At 38.2% G+C, this 27419-nt stretch overlaps 1 protein-coding gene across 1 annotated transcript in view; it reads right to left on the bottom strand.

The window, feature by feature from the left end:
• thsd7ba (thrombospondin, type I, domain containing 7Ba) overlaps positions 1-27419 on the bottom strand; it is a 216070-nt gene that overhangs the window by 86641 nt on the left and 102010 nt on the right. Inside the window, exons 7-9 of the mRNA XM_087804249.1 lie at positions 27235-27393; positions 24669-24866; positions 18759-18950 (exon numbers count right to left, since the gene is read on the bottom strand). Of these exons, the coding sequence (XP_087660375.1) occupies positions 18759-18950; positions 24669-24866; positions 27235-27393 (549 nt within the window). The remainder of the gene's footprint in view (positions 1-18758; positions 18951-24668; positions 24867-27234; positions 27394-27419) is intronic.

The following is a 27419-nucleotide window of genomic DNA, read 5'->3' on the forward strand; positions in this document are numbered from 1 at the left end:
ATCACAACAGGATTGTTACCATAAATATCACAACAGGATTGTTACCATAAAGATCACATGACTACAGGATAGTTACCATAAATATCACAACAGGATTGTTACCATAAAGATCACAACAGGATCGTTACCATAAATATCACAACAGGATTGTTACCATAAATATCACAACAGGATTGTTACCATAAAGATCACATGACTACAGGATTGTTACCATAAAGATCACATGACTACAGGATTGTTACCATAAAGATCACAACAGGATTGTTACCATAAAGATCACATGACTACAGGATAGTTACCATAAATATCACAACAGGATTGTTACCATAAAGATCACAACAGGATCGTTACCATAAATATCACAACAGGATTGTTACCATAAATATCACAACAGGATTGTTACCATAAAGATCACATGACTACAGGATTGTTACCATAAAGATCACATGACTACAGGATTGTTACCATAAAGATCACAACAGGATTGTTACCATAAATATCACATGACTACAGGATAGTTACCATAAAGATCACATGACAACAGGATCGTTACCATAAAGATCACAACAAGATAGTTACCATGAAGATCACAACAGGATAGTTACCATAAAGATCACAACAAGATAGTTACCATAAAGATCACATGACTACAGGATCGTTACCATAAAGATCACAACAAGATAGTTAGCATAAAGATCACAACAGGATAGTTACCATAAAGATCACAACAAGATAGTTACCATAAAGATCACATGACAACAGGATCGTTACCATAAAGATCACAACAAGATAGTTACCATAAAGATCACAACAGGATAGTTACCATAAAGATCACAACAAGATAGTTACCATAAAGATCACAACAAGATAGTTACCATAAAGATCACATGACTACAGGATCGTTACCATAAAGATCACAACAGGATAGTTACCATAAAGATCACAGCAGGATCGTTACCATAAAGATCACAACAGGATAGTTACCATAAAGATCACATGACTACAGGATCGTTACCATAAAGATCACATGACTACAGGATAGTTACCATAAAGATCACATGACAACAGGATCTTTACCATAAAGATCACATGACAACAGGATCGTTACCATAAAGATCACATGACAACAGGATCGTTACCATAAAGATCACATGACTACAGGATAGTTACCATAAAGATCACAACAGGATAGTTACCATAAAGATCACATGACTACAGGATAGTTACCATAAAGATCACATGACAACAGGATCGTTACCATAAAGATCACATGACAACAGGATCGTTACCATAAAGATCACATGACAACAGGATAGTTACCATAAAGATCACATGACTACAGGATAGTTACCATAAAGATCACATGACAACAGGATCGTTACCATAAAGATCACATGACAACAGGATAGTTACCATAAAGATCACATGACCACAGGATCGTTACCATAAAGATCACATGACAACAGGATCGTTACCATAAAGATCACATGACCACAGGATCGTTACCATAAAGATCACATGACCACAGGATCGTTACCATAAAGATCACATGACTACAGGATCGTTACCATAAAGATCACATGACAACAGGATCGTTACCATAAAGATCACATGACAACAGGATAGTTACCCTAAAGATCACATGACAACAGGATCGTTACCATAAAGATCACATGACAACAGGACTGTTACCATAAATATCACAGGACAACAGGATCGTTACCATAAATATCACATGACAACAGGATCGTTAACATAAAGATCACATGACTACAGGATTGTTACCATAAAGATCACATGACAACAGGATCGTTACCATAAAGATCACATGACAACAGGATCGTTACCATAAAGATCACATGACAACAGGATCGTTACCATAAAGATCACATGACAACAGGATTGTTACCATAAAGATCACATGACTACAGGATTGTTACCATAAAGATCACATGACAACAGGATCGTTACCATAAAGATCACATGACAACAGCATAGTTACCATAAAGATCACATGACAACAGGATTGTTACCATAAAGATCACAACAGGATCGTTACCATAAAGATCACAACAGGATCGTTACCATAAAGATCACAACAGGATCGTTACCATAAAGATCACATGACTACAGGATCGTTACCATAAAGATCACATGACAACAGGATCATTACCATAAAGATCACATGACTACAGGATCGTTACCATAAAGATCACATGACAACAGGATCATTACCATAAAGATCACATGACAACAGGATCATTACCATAAAGATCACAGCAGGATCGTTACCATAAATATCACAACAGGATCGTTACCATAAAGATCACATGACTACAGGATCGTTACCATAAATATCACAACAGGATCGTTACCATAAAGATCACATGACTACAGGATAGTTACCATAAAGATCACAACAGGATAGTTACCATAAAGATCACATGACAACAGGATTGTTACCATAAAGATCACAACAGGATCGTTACCATAAAGATCACATGACTACAGGATCGTTACCATAAAGATCACATGACTACAGGATCGTTACCATAAAGATCACATGACTACAGGATCGTTACCTGAAAGATCACAACAGGATCGTTACCATAAAGATCACATGACTACAGGATTGTTACCATAAAGATCACATGACTACAGGATCGTTACCATAAAGATCACAACAGGATAGTTACCATAAAGATCACATGACTACAGGATAGTTACCATAAAGATCACAACAGGATCGTTACCATAAAGATCACATGACAACAGGATCGTTACCATAAAGATCACAACAGGATAGTTACCATAAAGATCACATGACTACAGGATAGTTACCATAAAGATCACAACAGGATCGTTACCATGAAGATCACATGACTACAGGATAGTTACCATAAAGCTCACAACAGGATCGTTACCATAAAGATCACAACAGGATCGTTACCATAAAGATCACATGACTACAGGTTCGTTACCATAAAGATCACAACAGGATCGTTACCATAAAGATCACATGACTACAGGATAGTTACCATAAAGATCACAACAGGATAGTTACCATAAAGATCACATGACTACAGGATCGTTACCATAAAGATCACATGACTACAGGATAGTTACCATAAAGATCACAACAGGATCGTTACCATAAAGATCACAACAGGATCGTTACCATAAAGATCACATGACTACAGGATAGTTACCATAAAGATCACAACAGGATAGTTACCATAAAGATCACATGACTACAGGATCGTTACCATAAAGATCACATGACTACAGGATAGTTACCATAAAGATCACATGACAACAGGATCGTTACCATAAAGATCACATGACAACAGGATCGTTACCATAAAGATCACATGACTACAGGATAGTTACCATAAAGATCACAGCAGGATCGTTACCATAAATATCACAACAGGATTGTTACCATAAATATCACAACAGGATCGTTACCATAAAGATCACATGACAACAGGATAGTTACCATAAAGATCACAACAGGAACGTTACCATAAAGATCACAACAGGATCGTTACCATAAATATCACATGACTACAGGATTGTTACCATAAATATCACAACAGGATCGTTACCATAAAGATCACATGACAACAGGATAGTTACCATAAAAATCACAGCAGGATCGTTACCATAAAGATCACATGACTACAGGATCGTTACCATAAAGATCACAACAGGATCGTTACCATAAAGATCACATGACTACAGGATTGTTACCATAAAGATCACAACAGGATCGTTACCATAAAGATCACAACAGGATCGTTACCATAAAGATCACATGACTACAGGATTGTTAACATAAATATCACAACAGGATCGTTACCATAACGATCACATGATAACAGGATAGTTACCATAAAGATCACAGCAGGATCGTGACCATAAAGATCACATGACTACAGGATTGTAAACATAAAGATCACAACAGGATCGTTACCATAAAGATCACAACAGGATCGTTACCATAAAGATCACATGACAACAGGATAGTTAACATAAAGATCACAGCAGGATCGTTACCATAAAGATCACATGACTACAGGATCGTTACCATAAAGATCACAACAGGATCGTTACCATAAAGATCACATGACTACAGGATCGTTACCATAAAGATCACAACAGGATCGTTACCATAAAGATCACATGACTACAGGATCGTTACCATAAAGATCACATGACTACAGGATCGTTACCATAAAGATCACATGACTACAGGATTGTTACCATAAAGATCACATGACTACAGGATCGTTACCATGAAGATCACATGACTACAGGATAGTTACCATAAAGATCACATGACAACAGGATCGTTACCATAAAGATCACAACAGGATCGTTACCATAAAGATCACATGACTACAGGATAGTTACCATAAAGATCACATGACAAAAGGATAGTTACCATAAAGATCACAACAGGATCGTTACCATAAAGATCACATGACTACAGGATAGTTACCATAAAGATCACAACAGGATCGTTACCATAAAGATCACATGACTACAGGATCGTTACCATAAAGATCACAACAGGATCGTTACCATAAAGATGACATGACTACAGGATTGTTACCATAAAGATCACATGACTACAGGATCGTTACCATGAAGATCACATGACTACAGGATAGTTACCATAAAGATCACAACAGGATCGTTACCATAAAGATCACATGACAACAGGATTGTTACCATAAATATCACAACAGGATCGTTACCATAAAGATCACATGACAACAGGATAGTTAACATAAAGATCACAGCAGGATCGTTACCATAAAGATCACATGACTACAGGATCGTTACCATAAAGATCACAACAGGATCGTTACCATAAAGATCACATGACTACAGGATCGTTACCATAAAGATCACAACAGGATCGTTACCATAAAGATCACATGACTACAGGATTGTTACCATAAAGATCACATGACTACAGGATCGTTACCATGAAGATCACATGACTACAGGATAGTTACCATAAAGATCACATGACAACAGGATCGTTACCATAAAGATCACAACAGGATCGTTACCATAAATATCACAACAGGATTGTTACCATAAATATCACAACAGGATTGTTACCATAAAGATCACATGACTACAGGATTGTTACCATAAAGATCACATGACTACAGGATCGTTACCATGAAGATCACATGACTACAGGATTGTTACCATAAAGATCACAACAGGATCGTTACCATAAATATCACAACAGGATTGTTACCATAAATATCACAACAGGATTGTTACCATAAAGATCACATGACTACAGGATTGTTACCATAAAGATCACATGACTACAGGATTGTTACCATAAAGATCACAACAGGATTGTTACCATAAATATCACATGACTACAGGATAGTTACCATAAAGATCACATGACAACAGGATCGTTACCATAAAGATCACAACAAGATAGTTACCATGAAGATCACAACAGGATAGTTACCATAAAGATCACAACAAGATAGTTACCATAAAGATCACATGACTACAGGATCGTTACCATAAAGATCACAACAAGATAGTTAGCATAAAGATCACAACAGGATAGTTACCATAAAGATCACAACAAGATAGTTACCATAAAGATCACATGACAACAGGATCGTTACCATAAAGATCACAACAAGATAGTTACCATAAAGATCACAACAGGATAGTTACCATAAAGATCACAACAAGATAGTTACCATAAAGATCACAACAAGATAGTTACCATAAAGATCACATGACTACAGGATCGTTACCATAAAGATCACAACAGGATAGTTACCATAAAGATCACAGCAGGATCGTTACCATAAAGATCACAACAGGATAGTTACCATAAAGATCACATGACTACAGGATCGTTACCATAAAGATCACATGACTACAGGATAGTTACCATAAAGATCACATGACAACAGGATCTTTACCATAAAGATCACATGACAACAGGATCGTTACCATAAAGATCACATGACAACAGGATCGTTACCATAAAGATCACATGACTACAGGATAGTTACCATAAAGATCACAACAGGATAGTTACCATAAAGATCACATGACTACAGGATAGTTACCATAAAGATCACATGACAACAGGATCGTTACCATAAAGATCACATGACAACAGGATCGTTACCATAAAGATCACATGACAACAGGATAGTTACCATAAAGATCACATGACTACAGGATAGTTACCATAAAGATCACATGACAACAGGATCGTTACCATAAAGATCACATGACAACAGGATAGTTACCATAAAGATCACATGACCACAGGATCGTTACCATAAAGATCACATGACAACAGGATCGTTACCATAAAGATCACATGACCACAGGATCGTTACCATAAAGATCACATGACCACAGGATCGTTACCATAAAGATCACATGACTACAGGATCGTTACCATAAAGATCACATGACAACAGGATCGTTACCATAAAGATCACATGACAACAGGATAGTTACCCTAAAGATCACATGACAACAGGATCGTTACCATAAAGATCACATGACAACAGGACTGTTACCATAAATATCACAGGACAACAGGATCGTTACCATAAATATCACATGACAACAGGATCGTTAACATAAAGATCACATGACTACAGGATTGTTACCATAAAGATCACATGACAACAGGATCGTTACCATAAAGATCACATGACAACAGGATCGTTACCATAAAGATCACATGACAACAGGATCGTTACCATAAAGATCACATGACAACAGGATTGTTACCATAAAGATCACATGACTACAGGATTGTTACCATAAAGATCACATGACAACAGGATCGTTACCATAAAGATCACATGACAACAGCATAGTTACCATAAAGATCACATGACAACAGGATTGTTACCATAAAGATCACAACAGGATCGTTACCATAAAGATCACAACAGGATCGTTACCATAAAGATCACAACAGGATCGTTACCATAAAGATCACATGACTACAGGATCGTTACCATAAAGATCACATGACAACAGGATCATTACCATAAAGATCACATGACTACAGGATCGTTACCATAAAGATCACATGACAACAGGATCATTACCATAAAGATCACATGACAACAGGATCATTACCATAAAGATCACAGCAGGATCGTTACCATAAATATCACAACAGGATCGTTACCATAAAGATCACATGACTACAGGATCGTTACCATAAATATCACAACAGGATCGTTACCATAAAGATCACATGACTACAGGATAGTTACCATAAAGATCACAACAGGATAGTTACCATAAAGATCACATGACAACAGGATTGTTACCATAAAGATCACAACAGGATCGTTACCATAAAGATCACATGACTACAGGATCGTTACCATAAAGATCACATGACTACAGGATCGTTACCATAAAGATCACATGACTACAGGATCGTTACCTGAAAGATCACAACAGGATCGTTACCATAAAGATCACATGACTACAGGATTGTTACCATAAAGATCACATGACTACAGGATCGTTACCATAAAGATCACAACAGGATAGTTACCATAAAGATCACATGACTACAGGATAGTTACCATAAAGATCACAACAGGATCGTTACCATAAAGATCACATGACAACAGGATCGTTACCATAAAGATCACAACAGGATAGTTACCATAAAGATCACATGACTACAGGATAGTTACCATAAAGATCACAACAGGATCGTTACCATGAAGATCACATGACTACAGGATAGTTACCATAAAGCTCACAACAGGATCGTTACCATAAAGATCACAACAGGATCGTTACCATAAAGATCACATGACTACAGGTTCGTTACCATAAAGATCACAACAGGATCGTTACCATAAAGATCACATGACTACAGGATAGTTACCATAAAGATCACAACAGGATAGTTACCATAAAGATCACATGACTACAGGATCGTTACCATAAAGATCACATGACTACAGGATAGTTACCATAAAGATCACAACAGGATCGTTACCATAAAGATCACAACAGGATCGTTACCATAAAGATCACATGACTACAGGATAGTTACCATAAAGATCACAACAGGATAGTTACCATAAAGATCACATGACTACAGGATCGTTACCATAAAGATCACATGACTACAGGATAGTTACCATAAAGATCACATGACAACAGGATCGTTACCATAAAGATCACATGACAACAGGATCGTTACCATAAAGATCACATGACTACAGGATAGTTACCATAAAGATCACAGCAGGATCGTTACCATAAATATCACAACAGGATTGTTACCATAAATATCACAACAGGATCGTTACCATAAAGATCACATGACAACAGGATAGTTACCATAAAGATCACAACAGGAACGTTACCATAAAGATCACAACAGGATCGTTACCATAAATATCACATGACTACAGGATTGTTACCATAAATATCACAACAGGATCGTTACCATAAAGATCACATGACAACAGGATAGTTACCATAAAAATCACAGCAGGATCGTTACCATAAAGATCACATGACTACAGGATCGTTACCATAAAGATCACAACAGGATCGTTACCATAAAGATCACATGACTACAGGATTGTTACCATAAAGATCACAACAGGATCGTTACCATAAAGATCACAACAGGATCGTTACCATAAAGATCACATGACTACAGGATTGTTAACATAAATATCACAACAGGATCGTTACCATAACGATCACATGATAACAGGATAGTTACCATAAAGATCACAGCAGGATCGTGACCATAAAGATCACATGACTACAGGATTGTAAACATAAAGATCACAACAGGATCGTTACCATAAAGATCACAACAGGATCGTTACCATAAAGATCACATGACAACAGGATAGTTAACATAAAGATCACAGCAGGATCGTTACCATAAAGATCACATGACTACAGGATCGTTACCATAAAGATCACAACAGGATCGTTACCATAAAGATCACATGACTACAGGATCGTTACCATAAAGATCACAACAGGATCGTTACCATAAAGATCACATGACTACAGGATCGTTACCATAAAGATCACATGACTACAGGATCGTTACCATAAAGATCACATGACTACAGGATTGTTACCATAAAGATCACATGACTACAGGATCGTTACCATGAAGATCACATGACTACAGGATAGTTACCATAAAGATCACATGACAACAGGATCGTTACCATAAAGATCACAACAGGATCGTTACCATAAAGATCACATGACTACAGGATAGTTACCATAAAGATCACATGACAAAAGGATAGTTACCATAAAGATCACAACAGGATCGTTACCATAAAGATCACATGACTACAGGATAGTTACCATAAAGATCACAACAGGATCGTTACCATAAAGATCACATGACTACAGGATCGTTACCATAAAGATCACAACAGGATCGTTACCATAAAGATGACATGACTACAGGATTGTTACCATAAAGATCACATGACTACAGGATCGTTACCATGAAGATCACATGACTACAGGATAGTTACCATAAAGATCACAACAGGATCGTTACCATAAAGATCACATGACAACAGGATTGTTACCATAAATATCACAACAGGATCGTTACCATAAAGATCACATGACAACAGGATAGTTAACATAAAGATCACAGCAGGATCGTTACCATAAAGATCACATGACTACAGGATCGTTACCATAAAGATCACAACAGGATCGTTACCATAAAGATCACATGACTACAGGATCGTTACCATAAAGATCACAACAGGATCGTTACCATAAAGATCACATGACTACAGGATTGTTACCATAAAGATCACATGACTACAGGATCGTTACCATGAAGATCACATGACTACAGGATAGTTACCATAAAGATCACATGACAACAGGATCGTTACCATAAAGATCACAACAGGATCGTTACCATAAAGATCACATGACTACAGGATAGTTACCATAAAGATCACATGACAAAAGGATCGTTACCATAAAGATCACAACAGGATCGTTACCATAAAGATCACATGACTACAGGATAGTTACCATAAAGATCACAACAGGATCGTTACCATAAAGATCACATGACTACAGGATCGTTACCATAAAGATCACAACAGGATCGTTACCATAAAGATCACATGACTACAGGATTGTTACCATAAAGATCACATGACTACAGGATCGTTACCATGAAGATCACATGACTACAGGATAGTTACCATAAAGATCACAACAGGATCGTTACCATAAAGATCACATGACTACAGGATAGTTACCATAAAGATCACAACAGGATCGTTACCATAAAGATCACATGACTACAGGATAGTTACCATAAAGATCACAACAGGATCGTTACCATAAAGATCACATGACTACAGGATAGTTACCATAAAGATCACATGACTACAGGATCGTTACCATAAAGATCACAACAGGATCGTTACCATAAAGATCACATGACAACAGGATTGTTACCATAAAGATCACAACAGGATCGTTACCATAAAGGTCACATGACTACAGGATAGTTACCATAAAGATCACATGACTACAGGATAGTTACCATAAAGATCACAACAGGATAGTTACCATAAAGATCACATGACTACAGGATCGTTTACCATAAAGATCACAACAGGATAGTTACCATAAAGATCACAACAGGATAGTTACCATAAAGATCACATGACTACAGGATCGTTACCATAAAGATCACATGACTACAGGATAGTTACCATAAAGATCACATGACAACAGGATCGTTACCATAAAGATCACATGACAACAGGATCGTTACCATAAAGATCACAACAGGATCGTTACCATAAAGATCACATGACTACAGGATAGTTACCATAAAGATCACATGACAACAGGATCGTTACCATAAAGATCACAACAGGATCGTTACCATAAAGATCACATGACTACAGGATAGTTACCATAAAGATCACATGACAACAGGATAGTTACCATAAAGATCACAACAGGATCGTTACCATAAAGATCACATGACTACAGGATAGTTACCATAAAGATCACATGACAACAGGATCGTTACCATAAAGATCACATGACAACAGGATCGTTACCATAAAGATCACATGACAACAGGATAGTTACCATAAAGATCACATGACTACAGGATCGTTACCATAAAGATCACATGACAACAGGATCGTTACCATAAATATCACATGACAACAGGATCATTACCATAAAGATCACATGACAACAGGATCGTTACCATAGATATCACATGACTACAGGATCGTTACCATAAATATCACATGACAACAGGATCGTTACAATAAATATCACATGACAACAGGATCGTTACCATAAATATCACATGACAACAGGATCGTTACCATAGATATCACATGACTACAGGATCGTTACCATAAAGATCACATGACAACAGGATCGTTACCATAAAGATCACATGACAACAGGATCATTACCATAAAGATCACATGACAACAGGATCGTTACCATAAAGATCACATGACTACAGGATAGTTACCATAAAGATCACAACAGGATCGTTACCATAAAGATCACATGACTACAGGATAGTTACCATAAAGATCACATGACTACAGGATCGTTACCATAAAGATCACATGACTACAGGATAGTTACCATAAAGATCACATGACTACAGGATAGTTACCATAAAGATCACAACAGGATCGTTACCATAAAGATCACATGACAACAGGATTGTTACCATAAAGATCACATGACTACAGGATAGTTACCATAAAGATCACATGACTACAGGATCGTTACCATAAAGATCACATGACTACAGGATAGTTACCATAAAGATCACATGACTACAGGATAGTTACCATAAAGATCACAACAGGATCGTTACCATAAAGATCACATGACTACAGGATAGTTACCATAAAGATCACAACAGGATAGTTACCATAAAGATCACAACAGGATCGTTACCATAAAGATCACATGACTACAGGATAGTTACCATAAAGATCGCAACAGGATCGTTACCATAAAGATCACATGACTACAGGATAGTTACCATAAAGATCACAACAGGATCGTTACCATAAAGATCACATGACAACAGGATCGTTACCATAAAGATCACATGACAACAGGATCGTTACCATAAAGATCACAACAGGATAGTTACCATAAAGATCACATGACTACAGGATAGTTACCATAAAGATCACAACAGGATAGTTACCATAAAGATCACATGACAACAGGATCGTTACCATAAAGATCACATGACTACAGGATAGTTACCATAAAGATCACAACAGGATCGTTACCATAAAGATCACAACAGGATCGTTACCATAAAGATCACATGACTACAGGATAGTTACCATAAAGATCACAACAGGATCGTTACCATAAAGATCACATGACTACAGGATAGTTACCATAAAGATCACAACAGGATAGTTACCATAAAGATCACATGACTACAGGATAGTTACCATAAAGATCACAACAGGATCGTTACCATAAAGATCACATGACTACAGGATAGTTACCATAAAGATCACAACAGGATAGTTACCATAAATATCACATGACAACAGGATCGTTACCATAAAGATCACAACAGGATCGTTACCATAAAGATCACAACAGGATTGTTACCATAAAGATCACATGACTACAGGATTGTTACCATAAAGATCACATGACTACAGCATAGTTACCATAAAGATCACAACAGGATCGTTACCATAAAGATCACATGACTACAGGATTGTTACCATAAAGATCACAACAGGATCGTTACCATAAAGATCACATGACAACAGGATTGTTACCATAAAGATCACAACAGGGTCGTTACCATAAAGATCACATGACTACAGGATAGTTACCATAAAGATCACAACAGGATAGTTACCATAAAGATCACATGACTACAGGATCGTTACCATAAAGATCACATGACTACAGGATAGTTACCATAAAGATCACATGACTACAGGATAGTAACCATAAAGATCACATGACTACAGGATAGTTACCATAAAGATCACATGACTACAGGATAGTTACCATAAAGATCACATGACTACAGGATCGTTACCATAAAGATCACATGACTACAGGATAGTTACCATAAAGATCACAACAGGATAGTTACCATAAAGATCACATGACAACAGGATCGTTACCATAAAGATCACAACAGGATCGTAACCATAAAGATCACATGACTACAGGATAGTTACCATAAAGATCACAACAGGATAGTTACCATAAAGATCACATGAAAACAGGATCGTTACCATAAAGATCACATGACAACAGGATCGTTACCATAAAGATCACATGACAACAGGATCGTTACCATAAAGATCACAACAGGATCGTTACCATAAAGATCACATGACAACAGGATCGTTACCATAAAGATCACAACAGGATCGTTACCATAAAGATCACATGACTGCAGGATAGTTACCATAAAGATCACAACAGGATAGTTACCATAAATATCACATGACAACAGGATCGTTACCATAAAGATCACAACAGGATCGTTACCATAAAGATCACATGACTACAGGATAGTTACCATAAAGATCACAACAGGATAGTTACCATAAAGATCACATGACAACAGGATCGTTACCATAAAGATCACATGACAACAGGATCGTTACCATAAAGATCACAACAGGATAGTTACCATAAAGATCACATGACTACAGGATAGTTACCATAAAGATCACAACAGGATAGTTACCATAAAGATCACATGACAACAGGATCGTTACCATAAAGATCACATGACTACAGGATAGTTACCATAAAGATCACAACAGGATCGTTACCATAAAGATCACAACAGGATCGTTACCATAAAGATCACATGACTACAGGATAGTTACCATAAAGATCACAACAGGATCGTTACCATAAAGATCACATGACTACAGGATAGTTACCATAAAGATCACAACAGGATAGTTACCATAAAGATCACATGACTACAGGATAGTTACCATAAAGATCACAACAGGATCGTTACCATAAAGATCACATGACAACAGGATCGTTACCATAAAGATCACATGACTACAGGATAGTTACCATAAAGATCACAACAGGATAGTTACCATAAAGATCACATGACAACAGGATCGTTACCATAAAGATCACATGACAACAGGATTGTTACCATAAAGATCACAACAGGATAGTTACCATAAAGATCACATGACTACAGGATAGTTACCATAAAGATCACAACAGGATAGTAACCATAAAGATCACATGACAACAGGATCGTTACCATAAAGATCACATGACTACAGGATAGTTACCATAAAGATCACAACAGGATCGTTACCATAAAGATCACAACAGGATCGTTACCATAAAGATCACAACAGGATAGTTACCATAAAGATCACATGACTACAGGATAGTTACCATAAAGATCACAACAGGATCGTTACCATAAAGATCACAACAGGATCGTTACCATAAAGATCACATGACTACAGGATAGTTACCATAAAGATCACAACAGGATCGTTACCATAAAGATCACAACAGGATCGTTACCATAAAGATCACAACAGGATAGTTACCATAAAGATCACATGACTACAGGATAGTTACCATAAAGATCACAACAGGATAGTTACCATAAAGATCACAACAGGATCGTTACCATAAAGATCACATGACAACAGGATCGTTACCATAAAGATCACAACAGGATAGTTACCATAAAGATCACATGACAACAGGATTGTTACCATAAAGATCACACGACTACAGGATAGTTACCATAAGGATCACAACAGGATCGTTACCATAAAGATCACATGACAACAGGATCGTTACCATAAAGATCACATGACAACAGGATCGTTACCATAAAGATCACAACAGGATAGTTACCATAAAGATCACATGACAACAGGATCGTTACCATAAAGATCACAACAGGATCGTTACCATAAAGATCACATGACTACAGGATAGTTACCATAAAGATCACAACAGGATAGTTACCATAAAGATCACATGACAACAGGATCGTTACCATAAAGATCACATGACTACAGGATAGTTACCATAAAGATCACAACAGGATAGTTACCATAAAGATCACATGACTACAGGATCGTTACCATAAAGATCACAACAGGATCGTAACCATAAAGATCACATGACTACAGGATAGTTACCATAAAGATCACAACAGGATAGTTACCATAAAGATCACATGACAACAGGATCGTTACCATAAAGATCACATGACAACAGGATCGTTACCATAAAGATCACATGACAACAGGATCGTTACCATAAAGATCACAACAGGATCGTTACCATAAAGATCACATGACAACAGGATCGTTACCATAAAGATCACAACAGGATCGTTACCATAAAGATCACATGACTGCAGGATAGTTACCATAAAGATCACAACAGGATAGTTACCATAAATATCACATGACAACAGGATCGTTACCATAAAGATCACATGACAACAGGATCGTTACCATAAAGATCACATGACTGCAGGATAGTTACCATAAAGATCACAACAGGATAGTTACCATAAATATCACATGACAACAGGATCGTTACCATAAAGATCACATGACTACAGGATAGTTACCATAAAGATCACAACAGGATCGTTACCATAAAGATCACATGACTACAGGATAGTTACCATAAAGATCACAACAGGATAGTTACCATAAAGATCACAACAGGATCGTTACCATAAAGATCACATGACTACAGGATAGTTACCATAAAGATCACAACAGGATCGTTACCATAAAGATCACATGACTACAGGATAGTTACCATAAAGATCACAACAGGATCGTTACCATAAAGATCACATGACAACAGGATCGTTACCATAAAGATCACATGACAACAGATTCGTTACCATAAAGATCACAACAGGATAGTTACCATAAAGATCACATGACTACAGGATAGTTACCATAAAGATCACAACAGGATAGTTACCATAAAGATCACATGACAACAGGATCGTTACCATAAAGATCACATGACTACAGGATAGTTACCATAAAGATCACAACAGGATCGTTACCATAAAGATCACAACAGGATCGTTACCATAAAGATCACATGACTACAGGATAGTCACCATAAAGATCACAACAGGATCGTTACCATAAAGATCACATGACTACAGGATAGTTACCATAAAGATCACAACAGGATCGTTACCATAAAGATCACATGACTACAGGATAGTTACCATAAAGATCACAACAGGATCGTTACCATAAAGATCACATGACAACAGGATCGTTACCATAAAGATCACATGACAACAGGATCGTTACCATAAAGATCACAACAGGATCGTTACCATAAAGATCACATGACAACAGGATCGTTACCATAAAGATCACAACAGGATCGTTACCATAAAGATCACATGACTGTAGGATAGTTACCATAAAGATCACAACAGGATAGTTACCATAAATATCACATGACAACAGGATCGTTACCATAAAGATCACATGACTACAGGATAGTTACCATAAAGATCACAACAGGATCGTTACCATAAAGATCACATGACTACAGGATAGTTACCATAAAGATCACAACAGGATAGTTACCATAAAGATCACAACAGGATCGTTACCATAAAGATCACATGACTACAGGATAGTTACCATAAAGATCACAACAGGATCGTTACCATAAAGATCACATGACTACAGGATAGTTACCATAAAGATCACAACAGGATCGTTACCATAAAGATCACATGACAACAGGATCGTTACCATAAAGATCACATGACAACAGGATCGTTACCATAAAGATCACAACAGGATAGTTACCATAAAGATCACATGACTACAGGATAGTTACCATAAAGATCACAACAGGATAGTTACCATAAAGATCACATGACAACAGGATCGTTACCATAAAGATCACATGACTACAGGATAGTTACCATAAAGATCACAACAGGATCGTTACCATAAAGATCACAACAGGATCGTTACCATAAAGATCACATGACTACAGGATAGTTACCATAAAGATCACAACAGGATCGTTACCATAAAGATCACATGACTACAGGATAGTTACCATAAAGATCACAACAGGATCGTTACCATAAAGATCACATGACAACAGGATCGTTACCATAAAGATCACATGACAACAGGATCGTTACCATAAAGATCACAACAGGATAGTTACCATAAAGATCACATGACTACAGGATAGTTACCATAAAGATCACAACAGGATAGTTACCATAAAGATCACATGACAACAGGATCGTTACCATAAAGATCACATGACTACAGGATAGTTACCATAAAGATCACAACAGGATCGTTACCATAAAGATCACAACAGGATCGTTACCATAAAGATCACATGACTACAGGATAGTTACCATAAAGATCACAACAGGATCGTTACCATAAAGATCACATGACTACAGGATAGTTACCATAAAGATCACAACAGGATAGTTACCATAAAGATCACATGACTACAGGATAGTTACCATAAAGATCACAACAGGATCGTTACCATAAAGATCACATGACAACAGGATCGTTACCATAAAGATCACATGACAACAGGATCGTTACCATAAAGATCACAACAGGATAGTTACCATAAAGATCACATGACAACAGGATCGTTACCATAAAGATCACAACAGGATCGTTACCATAAAGATCACATGACTACAGGATAGTTACCATAAAGATCACAACAGGATAGTTACCATAAAGATCACATGACAACAGGATCGTTACCATAAAGATCACATGACAACAGGATTGTTACCATAAAGATCACAACAGGATAGTTACCATAAAGATCACATGACTACAGGATAGTTACCATAAAGATCACAACAGGATAGTTACCATAAAGATCACATGACAACAGGATCGTTACCATAAAGATCACATGACTACAGGATAGTTACTATAAAGATCACAACAGGATCGTTACCATAAAGATCACAACAGGATCGTTACCATAAAGATCACAACAGGATCGTTACCATAAAGATCACAACAGGATAGTTACCATAAAGATCACATGACTACAGGATCGTTACCATAAAGATCACAACAGGATCGTTACCATAAAGATCACAACAGGATCGTTACCATAAAGATCCCATGACTACAGGATAGTTACCATAAAGATCACAACAGGATCGTTACCATAAAGATCACATGACTACAGGATAGTTACCATAAAGATCACAACAGGATAGTTACCATAAAGATCACATGACTACAGGATAGTTACCATAAAGATCACAACAGGATCGTTACCATAAAGATCACAACAGGATAGTTACCATAAAGATCACAACAGGATAGTTACCATAAAGATCACAACAGGATAGTTACCATAAAGATCACAACAGGATCGTTACCATAAAGATCACAACAGGATCGTTACCATAAAGATCACAACAGGATAGTTACCATAAAGATCACATGACTACAGGATAGTTACCATAAAGATCACAACAGGATCGTTACCATAAAGATCACATGACTACAGGATAGTTACCATAAAGATCACAACAGGATCGTTACCATAAAGATCACATGACTACAGGATAGTTACCATAAAGATCACATGACTACAGTTACCTCTCCCGGGGAAGGCCAGGACGCTGCGTGTTCGGCTCTGACGTCCCTGCGAGGTCTTGGTGCTGCAGCTCTGGGAACATGTGGTCCAGACTGACCACGAACTGACCACACAGTCTCCTGGACACGGAACCTCACAGTCCACGCGTGTGGACGGAGAATCATCTGTGCAGAGGTCAGAGGCCACAGTTCGACCTGCAGGAAAAAACATCAGATCTATCTTAGTTCAGTCTTTGTTCAGTCTTAGTTCTTAGTTCAGTCTTACTTCAGTCTTACTTCAGTCTTACTTCAGTCTTACTTCAGTCTTACTTCAGTCTTACTTCAGTCTTACTTCAGTCTTACTTCAGTCTTAGTTCTTACTTCAGTCTTAGTTCAGTCTTAGTTCTTACTTCAGTCTTAGTTCAGTGTTAGTTCAGTCTTAGTTCTTACTTCAGTCTTAGTTCTTACTTCAGTCTTAGTTCTTACTTCAGTCTTACTTCAGTCTTACTTCAGTCTTAGTTCTTACTTCAGTCTTAGTTCAGTCTTAGTTCAGTCTTATTTCAGTCTTAGTTCAGTCTTTTATCTTACTTCAGTCTTATTTCAGTCTTAGTTCAGTCTTAGTTCTTACTTCAGTCTTAGTTCAGTCTTAGTTCTTACTTCAGTCTTAGTTCAGTCTTAGTTCTTACTTCAGTCTTAGTTCAGTCTTAGTTCTTACTTCAGTCTTTTATCTTACTTCAGTCTTAGTTCAGTCTTAGTTCAGTCTTATTTCAGTCTTATGTCAGTCTTATTTCAGTCTTATTTCAGTCTTTTATCTTACTTCAGTCTTATTTCAGTCTTTGTTCAGTCTTAGTTCTTACTTCAGTCTTAGTTCAGTCTTAGTTCTTACTTTAGTCTTAGTTCTTACTTCAGTCTTAGTTCTTACTTCAGTCTTAGTTCAGTCTTATTTCAGTCTTAGTTCAGTCTTTTATCTTACTTCAGTCTTATTTCAGTCTTAGATCAGTCTTAGTTCTTACTTCAGTCTTAGTTCAGTCTTAGTTCTTACTTCAGTCTTAGTTCAGTCTTAGTTCTTACTTCAGTCTTAGTTCTTACTTCAGTCTTAGTTCAGTCTTAGTTCTTACTTCAGTCTTTGTTCAGTGTTAGTTCAGTGTTAGTTCTTACTTCAGTCTTAGTTCTTACTTCAGTCTTAGTTCTTACTTCAGTCTTAGTTCTTACTTCAGGCTTAGTTCAGTCTTAGTTCACTCTTATTTCAGTCTTAGTTCAGTCTTTTATCTTACTTCAGTCTTATTTCAGTCTTAGTTCAGTCTTAGTTCTTACTTCAGTCTTAGTTCAGTCTTAGTTCTTACTTCAGTCTTACTTCAGTCTTAGTTCTTACTTCAGTCTTAGTTCTTACTTCAGTCTTACTTCAGTCTTAGTTCTTACTTCAGTCTTAGTTCAATCTTAGTTCAGTCTTTGTTCAGTCTTAGTTCTTAGTTCAGTCCTTGTTCAGTCTTAGTTCAGTCTTAGTTCAGTCTTACTTCAGTCTTTGTTCAGTCTTAGTTCTTAGTTCAGTCTTAGTTTTTAGTTCAGTCTCAGTTCGGTCTTAGTTCTTAGTTCAGTCTGAGTTCAGTCTTAGTTCAGTCTTAGTTCTTAGTTCATTCTTAAGTCTTAGTTCAGTCTTAGTTCTTAGTTCAGTCTTAGTTTAGTCTTAGTTCTTAGTTCAGAACTGAAGTCACTTTAAGTTGTGTTGCTTCTGGATGATTCATTTCCTTCATGGGTTCATGTTTGTGTGATGAGACGACGAGCTGTGAGTCACAGTCGTGGATCAATGAGAGGCAGAACTTTACAGATGAAAACAGTGGGTTGAAAACAGCAGGCTTTTATTTTGAAATGATCTTCAGCCTTAGAACACATTTGTGCTCATTAACCTCCTGAAGTTTGATTCATTGTCTATCGACACAAATGATTCTTCTCTGCACTCGATGATGATGTCATCATAGCAGCGACAGAAGATCCATCACTTTCTTCTTCCTTCTCTTCTCACTGCATTAACTTCAACCTTCACTTTCATCAAGTGAGTCGAGTTCACACACAACTCTCTGACTCTGACTCACACTTGTTCAGAGTCACAGTGATGATGTCCTGAGTCACATGACTCTTTGTGTTGATTGTGTTGTTGTTGTGTAACGTTGATCATTTGGTTACAAAGGTTCATCAATAGATTCATCAATAGATTCATCAATAGGTTCATCAATAGGTTCATCAATAGATTCATCAATAGGTTCATCAATAGATTCATCAATAGATTCATCAATAGGTTCATCAATAGATTCATCAATAGATTCATCAATAAATTCATCAATAGATTCATCAATAGATTCATCAATAGGTTCATCAATAGATTCATCAATAGATTCATCAATAGGTTCATCAATAGATTCATCAATAGATTCATCAATAGATTCATCAATAGATTCATCAATAGGTTCATCAATAGATTCATCAATAGATTCATCAATAGGTTCATCAATAGATTCATCAATAGATTAATCAATAGGTTCATCAATAGATTCATCAATAGATTCATCAATAGGTTCATCAATAGATTCATCAATAGATTCATCAATAGTTTAATCAATTGATTCATCAATAGATTCATCAATAGGTTCATCAATAGATTCATCAATAGATTCATCAATAGATTCATCAATAGGTTCATCAATAGATTCATCAATTGATTCATCAATTGATTCATCAATTGATTCATCAATAGATTCATCAATAGATTCATCAATAGGTTCATCAATAGATTCATCAATAGATTCATCAATAGGTTCATCAATAGATTCATCAATAGATTCATCAATAAATTCATCAATAGTTTCATCAATAGATTCATCGATAGATTCATCAATAGATTCATCAATAGTTTCATCAATAGATTCATCAATAGATTCATCAATAGATTCATCAATTGATTCATCAATAGATTCATCAATAGATTCATCAATAAATTCATCAATAGTTTCATCAATAGATTCATCAATAGATTCATCAATAGATTCATCAATTGATTCATCAATAGGTTCATCAATAGATTCATCAATAGATTCGACTTGATCAGTTTCAAGCTATCTTTGCTTCAACCAATCACAACAAAGGGGGCGTGGCCAGTGTGCTGCTGTGAATAGTGATGAAGCTCCAGCAGGAACTGAGCTCAGAATAAAAACCTTCATTAGTTTCTGTTGTTTCTGCACCAAATCTCTGATTAACATGTCGATCCGTTTCCTTCTCAGCCGGAGTCAGAGCTGGTCTCGCGTGGCTGTCACTCAAGTTCAAGCTTCAGTTGGAAGCTGCTCCTTTAACTCCTGTTTTCCCTGCAGACATTGAATAAATATCGCCGTCAATTATCTTCTGGGATTTGTTTTTCCACATTTCCTTTGAGCAACTGAAGTGTTTTTGTGTTTTTACCGTGAAGCTGAAATAAAGCAGCAGCTTTCAAATCAAGAGGATTGTGGGTAACTTAACACAAACAGCTTCATCAACAACATGAGTCACAACATCGCGACACACCTGACGATTCATCACGACACACCTGACGATTCATCATGACACACCTGACGATTCATCATGACACACCTGGCGATTCATCACGACACACCTGACGATTCATCACGACACACCTGACGATTCATCATGACACACCTGACGATTCATCACAACACACCTGGCGATTCATCACGACACACCTGACGATTCATCACGACACACCTCACGATTCATCACGACACACCTGACGATTCATCACGACACACCTGAGGATTCATCATGACACACCTGACGATTCATCACGACACACCTGACGATTCATCACGACACACCTGAGGATTCATCATGACTCACCTGACGATTCATCATGACACACCTGACGATTCATCACGACACACCTGACGATTCATCATGACACACCTGACGATTCATCATGACACACCTGACGATTCATCACGACACACCTGACGATTCATTATGACACACCTGACGATTCATCATGACACACCTGACGATTCATCACGACACACATGACGATTCATCACGACACACATGACGATTCATCACGACACACATGACGATTCATCACGACACACCTGAGGATTCATCATGACACACCTGACGATTCATCATGACACACCTGAGGATTCATCACGACACACCTGAGGATTCATCATGGCACACCTGACGATTCATCACGACACACATGATGATTCATCAGGACTCACCTGACGATTCATCACGACACACATGACGATTCATCACGACACACCTGACGATTCATCATCACACACCTGACGATTCATCACGACACACCTGAGGATTCATCATGGGACACCTGACGATTCATTATGACACACCTGACGATTCATCATGACACACCTGACGATTCATCATGACACACCTGACAATTCATCATGACACACCTGACGATTCATCACGACACACATGACGATTCATCACGACACACATGACGATTCATCACGACACACATGACGATTCATCACGACACACATGACGATTCATCATGGCACACCTGACGATTCATCACGACACACATGATGATTCATCAGGACTCACCTGACGATTCATCACGACACACATGACGATTCATCACGACACAGCTGAGGATTCATCACGACACACCTGAGGATTCATCACGACACACCTGAGGATTCATCATGGCACACCTGACGATTCATCACGACACACATGACGATTCATCAGGACTCACCTGACGATTCATCACGACACACATGACGATTCATCACAACACACCTGACAATTCATCATCACACACCTGACGATTCATCACGACACACCTGAGGATTCATCATGGCACACCTGACGATTCATCACGACACACATGATGATTCATCAGGACTCACCTGACGATTCATCACGACACACATGACGATTTATCACGACACACCTGACGATTCATCATGACACACCTGACGATTCATCATAACACACCTGGCGATTCATCACGACACACCTGGCGATTCATCACGACACACCTGAGTATTCATCACGAAACACATGATGATTCATCAGGACTCACCTGACGATTCATCACGACACGTCACAACACTGTAGCTACAGTGTCATAACACTGTCACAACACTGTAGCTACAGTGTCATAACACTGTCACAACACTGTGGCTACACTGTCATAACTCTGAGTCAACACTGTCATAACACTTTAGTAAAACTGTAGTAAAACTGTAGTAACACTGTAGTAACACTTTAGTAAAACTGTAGTAACACTGTAGTAACACTTTAGTAAAACTGTAGTAAAACTGTAGTAACACTGTAGTAACACTGTAGTAACACTTTAGTAAAACTGTAGTAACACTGTAGTAACACTTTAGTAAAACTGTAGTAACACTGTAGTAACAGTGTAGTAAAACTGTAGTAAAACTGTAGTAACACTGTAGTAACACTTTAGTAACACTGTAGTAACACTGTAGTAACACTGTAGTAACACTTTACTAAAACTGTAGTAACACTGTAGTAACAGTGTAGTAAAACTGTAGTAACACTGTAGTAACACTTTAGTAAAACTGTAGTAACACTGTAGTAACACTGTAGTAAAACTGTAGTAACACTATAGTAACACTGTAGTAAAACTGGAGTAACACTGTTTTTACAAGGTTTCTGCCTCATTCCAAACCAAAGAGATAAAGAAAAGATTTTAAAAAAAGGATTTTTTAATTTCCCTTCAGATGGTTCTGAGGAAAGATGGAGGGAAATTTGAAATCCACAACGTGTTTCAGTCTCAGATTTGAAACAACCTTGAAGTTCATCATCATTTGAAGCTGTTTTGTCGTCTTTGGACGCGAATGTTGGATGTAATGAGTCGCAGAACGTGTCCTTGAACACATGAAGGTCTGGAGAAGATCCTACCTTCAGAGTCCACACAGGTCACATTCTGGACCAGCGTTCCAGCTCCACAGCTGCGTGAGCCGAGAAGATCACATCCTCCTGGACCATGAGTGGTCCACTGCACACAGGGCGGAGCGTCGCAGGACAAGGACTCGCTGAGGTGAGGACAGTCCTCGGAGCTGCTGGACCTCAGAGGAGATCTGGTCCTGTGAGAGAAGCCTGGGCAGGAGAGAGAAGATCTTCCTTCATGTGAAATATTACATCAACAACATATTGTTACGATCCAGACTCAACAAGGAGAAGAAACCTCAAACTAACCAGACTCTCCTCACATTTACTGGTTAACCTGACGTTTCTTCATTGGAGGTTTGCTTTTTGACTGATTTGAGTGACAGGTGTCACATGGAACCGTCACACATGTTCAAATCCTTTCTTCAGAAACTGAACTCTTTCCAAGGAACAGAAAATCAAGTCTGGGTTCATGAAGAACTTCTCAGCAGAAACATGAACGTTGATCTTCACGAGTCACACATGAATCTTTGCTGCACTTTACAAATATTTGTCCAGAGAGTGAATAAGATCTGATTTAAATGGACAAAAATAAAATGTCCTCTGATGGTGTTTCCATGGTAACCAGGTGTCAAGCTGTGGTTGAAGATCATGAAGAAAGAGACTTGAAACATGTCTCACTCCACATGTCTCACTGCATATGTCTCACTCTACATGTCTCACTCCATATGTCTCACTCCACATGTCTCACTCTACATGTCTCACTCTACATGTCTCACTCTACGTACATGTCTCACTCCACATGTCTCACTGCATATGTCTCACTCTACATGTCTCACTCTACATGTCTCACTCTACGTACATGTCTCACTCTACATGTCTCACTCCACATGTCTCACTCCACATGTCTCACTCCACATGTCTCACTCTACATGTCTCACTCCACATGTCTCACTCTACATGTCTCACTCCACATGTCTCACTCTACATGTCTCACTCCACATGTCTCACTCTACATGTCTCACTCCACATGTCTCACTCTACATGTCTCACTCCACATGTCTCACTCCACATGTCTCACTCTACATGTCTCACTCTACATGTCTCACTCCACATGTCTCACTCCACATGTCTCACTCTACATGTCACAGTCCACATGTCTCACTCCACATGTCTCACTCTACATGTCTCACTCCACATGTCTCACTCTACATGTCTCGCATTACATGTCTCACTATACATGTCTCACTCCACATGTCTCACTCTACATGTCGCACTCTACGTACATGTCTCACTCTACATGTCTCACTCCACATGTCTCACTCTACATGTCTCACTCCACATGTCTCACTCCACATGTCTCACTCCACATGTCTCACTCCACATTTCTCACTCTACATGTCACAGTCCACATGTCTCACTCCACATGTCTCACTCTACATGTCTCACTCCACATGTCTCACTCCACATTTCTCACTCTACATGTCACAGTCCACATGTCTCACTCCACATGTCTCACTCTACATGTCTCACTCCACATGTCTCACTCTACATGTCTCACTCCACATGTCTCACTCTACATGTCTCACTCCACATGTCTCACTCCACATGTCTCACTCTACATGTCTCACTCCACATGTCTCACTCTACATGTCTCACTCCACATGTCTCACTCTACATGTCTCACTCTACATGTCTCACTCCACATGTCTCACTCTACATGTCTCACTCCACATGTCTCACTCCACATGTCTCACTCTACATGTCTCACTCCACATGTCTCACTCTACATGTCTCACTCCACATGTCTCACTCCACATGTCTCACTCTACATGTCTCACTCCACATGTCTCACTCTACATGTCTCACTCCACATGTCTCACTCTACATGTCTCACTCTACATGTCTCACTCCACATGTCTCACTCTACATGTCTCACTCCACATGTCTCACTCTACATGTCTCACTCCACATGTCTCACTCCACATGTCTCACTCTACATGTCTCACTCTACATGTCTCACTCCACATGTCTCACTCCACATGTCTCACTCTACATGTCTCACTCCACATGTATCACTCTACATGTCTCACTCCACATGTCTCACTCCACATGTCTCACTCTACATGTCTCACTCTAAATGTCTCGCATTACATGTCTCACTCTACATGTCTCACTCTACATGTCTCACTCTACATGTCTCACTCTACATGTCACCTTTCCTCATCAGATTCTGTTTCAAACCCTAAATCTTCTGCGACAACAGTTTGTTATAAAAGAGTATTTTCTCTGAACACAGACGAGCAGCAGTTGTTTCAACATCTGGACTCAAATCACTTCGTTGTGTATTTAAAGCTCATCGTTTCGCTTCTGCTGCATCTGTTCAATGATCACTTTCCAGGTCCCTCTGGTTTAGAGAAGATGCTGAAAATCATCTTCTGAGTCTTCGCTGGTTCTAGACCCAGATGACCTAGACGTCTCTCGTGAAGGTCAAAGGTCGCAGGTGGACGGTTTTATATGATATTTTGTGAGTCGTCGACGAAGCTGTGACGGAAGAATCTAGAACAACAAGTCTGACCTTTGACCCCCGGCTGGGGTCGGCAGGAGTCGAGCGAACATCGGCTCCAGGACGACCAGGAAGTGACGAGACATGGATGCTGACACGAGACGCTGCAGTGTTGAGAGGAAGATGGAGGATCTTGACTGGAACACATGGTCTCACTGACGGGCCTGAAGACTGAGGAGACGAGATCATTGTGTGTC

Source organism: Callionymus lyra, chromosome 12, assembly GCF_982586985.1.
Source record: "Callionymus lyra chromosome 12, fCalLyr1.hap1.1, whole genome shotgun sequence".
Taxonomy (NCBI): domain Eukaryota; kingdom Metazoa; phylum Chordata; class Actinopteri; order Syngnathiformes; family Callionymidae; genus Callionymus; species Callionymus lyra.